Source organism: Clupea harengus, chromosome 21 (assembly GCF_900700415.2).
Source record: "Clupea harengus chromosome 21, Ch_v2.0.2, whole genome shotgun sequence".
Classification (NCBI taxonomy): domain Eukaryota; kingdom Metazoa; phylum Chordata; class Actinopteri; order Clupeiformes; family Clupeidae; genus Clupea; species Clupea harengus.
In genome coordinates this window covers 8134971-8137470 of record NC_045172.1, presented here as the reverse complement: position 1 = coordinate 8137470, position 2500 = coordinate 8134971, and the positions used below count along the sequence as shown (strand labels likewise).

Sequence of the window (2500 nt, the reverse complement as noted above, 5' to 3'; positions counted from 1 at the left end):
GAGTCCACTATCCATAAGGCATTTGGACTGATTGGGGATGTAACTGTAATAAATATTGTAACTGTTCCCATCCATATTCAGTCCACATCTCACCGTAGCCGTCTCTAAGAAGTATGTCTTACGCCGTAAATAGATATGTAGTTCTGCTAAATATACAGTAATACACAGCTACACGAGAGTATATCTGTTTTACCCCTCAGTTGTTTTGGAAGCATGACCAGGGCCATTAGGGATTACGAATTAGGATGCAACAGCACCCCTGAACCCTACCTGTGACTGACTCACCTCTGCAGGTAATGAGATCATTATCTCAAGTGCTTGGATCAATTATTAATTCATTATACATGTCTAACACGCCATGCCAACTGACAGGAGACCAGGGCTCTTAGTTGATTGGTAGGAATGGGAAGAGCTAGGAGATTGTGGGGACAGCCACCTTGAGGAAGTGGTCAGTGTGGAGTAGTTTAAGGATCTCTCTCTCTCACACACACACACACACACACACACACACACTCCCTCTGAGCCAAGAGCTCAGCTGAGCTATTTGAATGATAATTGCCTGCCTTAGGTTGTGAGGCATTAATCCCAGCACTTGGGGAACTCCATTAACTGAAGATGAAACTAAAGTGAGCAGCGAGCCCCTTACATCTATCCGTCCGTCCGTCTGTTTGCTCTCCATCTATCTCTCTTTATAAATCTTTAACGTTTCTCTCTTTCTTTCAGTCTTCATCTCTCTCTATCTCAATTCACTATAACTCCCTTTCACCTTTTCTCTCACATTCTCTCTCTCTTCGGCCCCCCCTCTCTCTCCATCTCTCCTTTTCCCCTCTTCCTCAAACACGTCTTTTCATCCTCTCTCCTTTTCTCTCCATCTTCCCTTTCCATCTTTTTTTCACACACAGATACTCTCTTTTCATCCTCTCTCTCTCTCTCTCTTTTACTCTCTCTATCACTCTTTTCCATCTGCCCTCTGGATGTAAACCCTCATCCTTTGCTCTGTCTGACCCTTCTTCCTTCCTTCCTTCCCCACCCCACCCCTCCCCACTCCATCATCTCCGCAGATTGACTCGGCAGGACCTGCGTTATCCCCGCAGCAATCCAATTAACATGGGGCCCGCTAGACTGAGTGGCACAGCGTGGCGGTTTAGGCAAATCAGGAACCACGTTGGAGCCGACGCCGGGCCGGATCCCAACCGGCTCTGGGCCGCATCTCTTTCCGGACTCAGCTGCTATTTTAGGAGCGGCGTAATGAAGGTACAGATGGGGCAGGGAAAGCACGAACCCAATCACACGACAGGCAGACAGCCCCCCCCCCACACAACCCTTCACAGCTAAAAATATCCTCCATGGCAACAATCTCCCCAGAAACAAGAGATGCTCAACCCCTCGGTGTGTGACCCCACAGGCTGGGATGAGCATGAACATGTACGTCCAGGTCAAGGGGGTCAACCTGCATCCACAATTTTAGAAATCCATTCCTCCAAATTCAGGGTGGCAATTCAATTGACACACACACACACTGACACACTTACAAAATCAAACAACCAAGCAACACATTGCACCATTGAAATCCTCATTAGACAAATTCATAGCATCAACAGCCCCAGGTATTGTAGAAGATGAACAGATTGGAACAGATTTGGCCTGATCTGAGCTTGATGCATCTACAGGTTTGAGTGCTCAGTGCACAGGATTCCCACTGGTACTAAAGAGCTCAGTACTGACCAGACGTCCTCTGCGTCCTCGTCACACTCTGCGCCGAACTGGCAGATGTCACAGGTGGACGTCTCTCTCTGACTGGTCTCCGCTGAGCCCTCCCCACCTGCTGCGGAAAAAGAGAGAGGAATGTTACACACGCATACACACACACACACACACACACACACACACACACAGAGAGAAAAAGAAAAAGAGAGAGGAATGTGACACACGCATACACACACACACACGCATACACACACACACACACACACACACACACACACACAGAGAGAGAAACATACACAGACAAACATAAAGACTCACACGTGTGAACACGCACACACACTCAAACATAAAATACACGCATAGACAAAAACGTATACACACACACATAACAATTAGTGACAGACATCTCAGAGTTAACACTCTAAACTTTTCTTTTAACTTCTCATCTCTCTGTCTGATCTCCAGGAGAGAAAGAATAAAGAGAGAACAGGAAGAGAATCTGACATGAGGGTTAATGAATGCAGTAGCAGGCTGTCTGTGTGTGTGTGTGTGCGTGTGTGTGTGTGTGTGTGTGTGTGTGTGTGTGGCCAGGGAACGGTCCAGATGCGTACCTCATTATAGCTTGCCTCGTTAGCAGCACTGTCTTCCTGCATCTCAATCAGCTAGTGACTACATCTCAAACACACACACACACACACATACACACACAAACGTGCACTGCACACACACATACGCACACATGCAAACACATACGCACGCACTGCACACACGCACACACAGAAACAAACACACA

The 2500-nt window shown here is 47.3% G+C and overlaps 1 protein-coding gene across 2 annotated transcripts in view; it reads right to left on the bottom strand.

Moving 5' to 3' along the window:
• Positions 1-2500, bottom strand: part of LOC105896614 (tomoregulin-2-like) — a 61798-nt gene that overhangs the window by 16329 nt on the left and 42969 nt on the right. For both annotated transcript variants that reach the window (XM_031558999.2, XM_031559000.2), the window contains exon 5: positions 1726-1825. In XM_031558999.2, coding sequence (XP_031414859.1) covers positions 1726-1825 — 100 coding nt within the window. The remainder of the gene's footprint in view (positions 1-1725; positions 1826-2500) is intronic.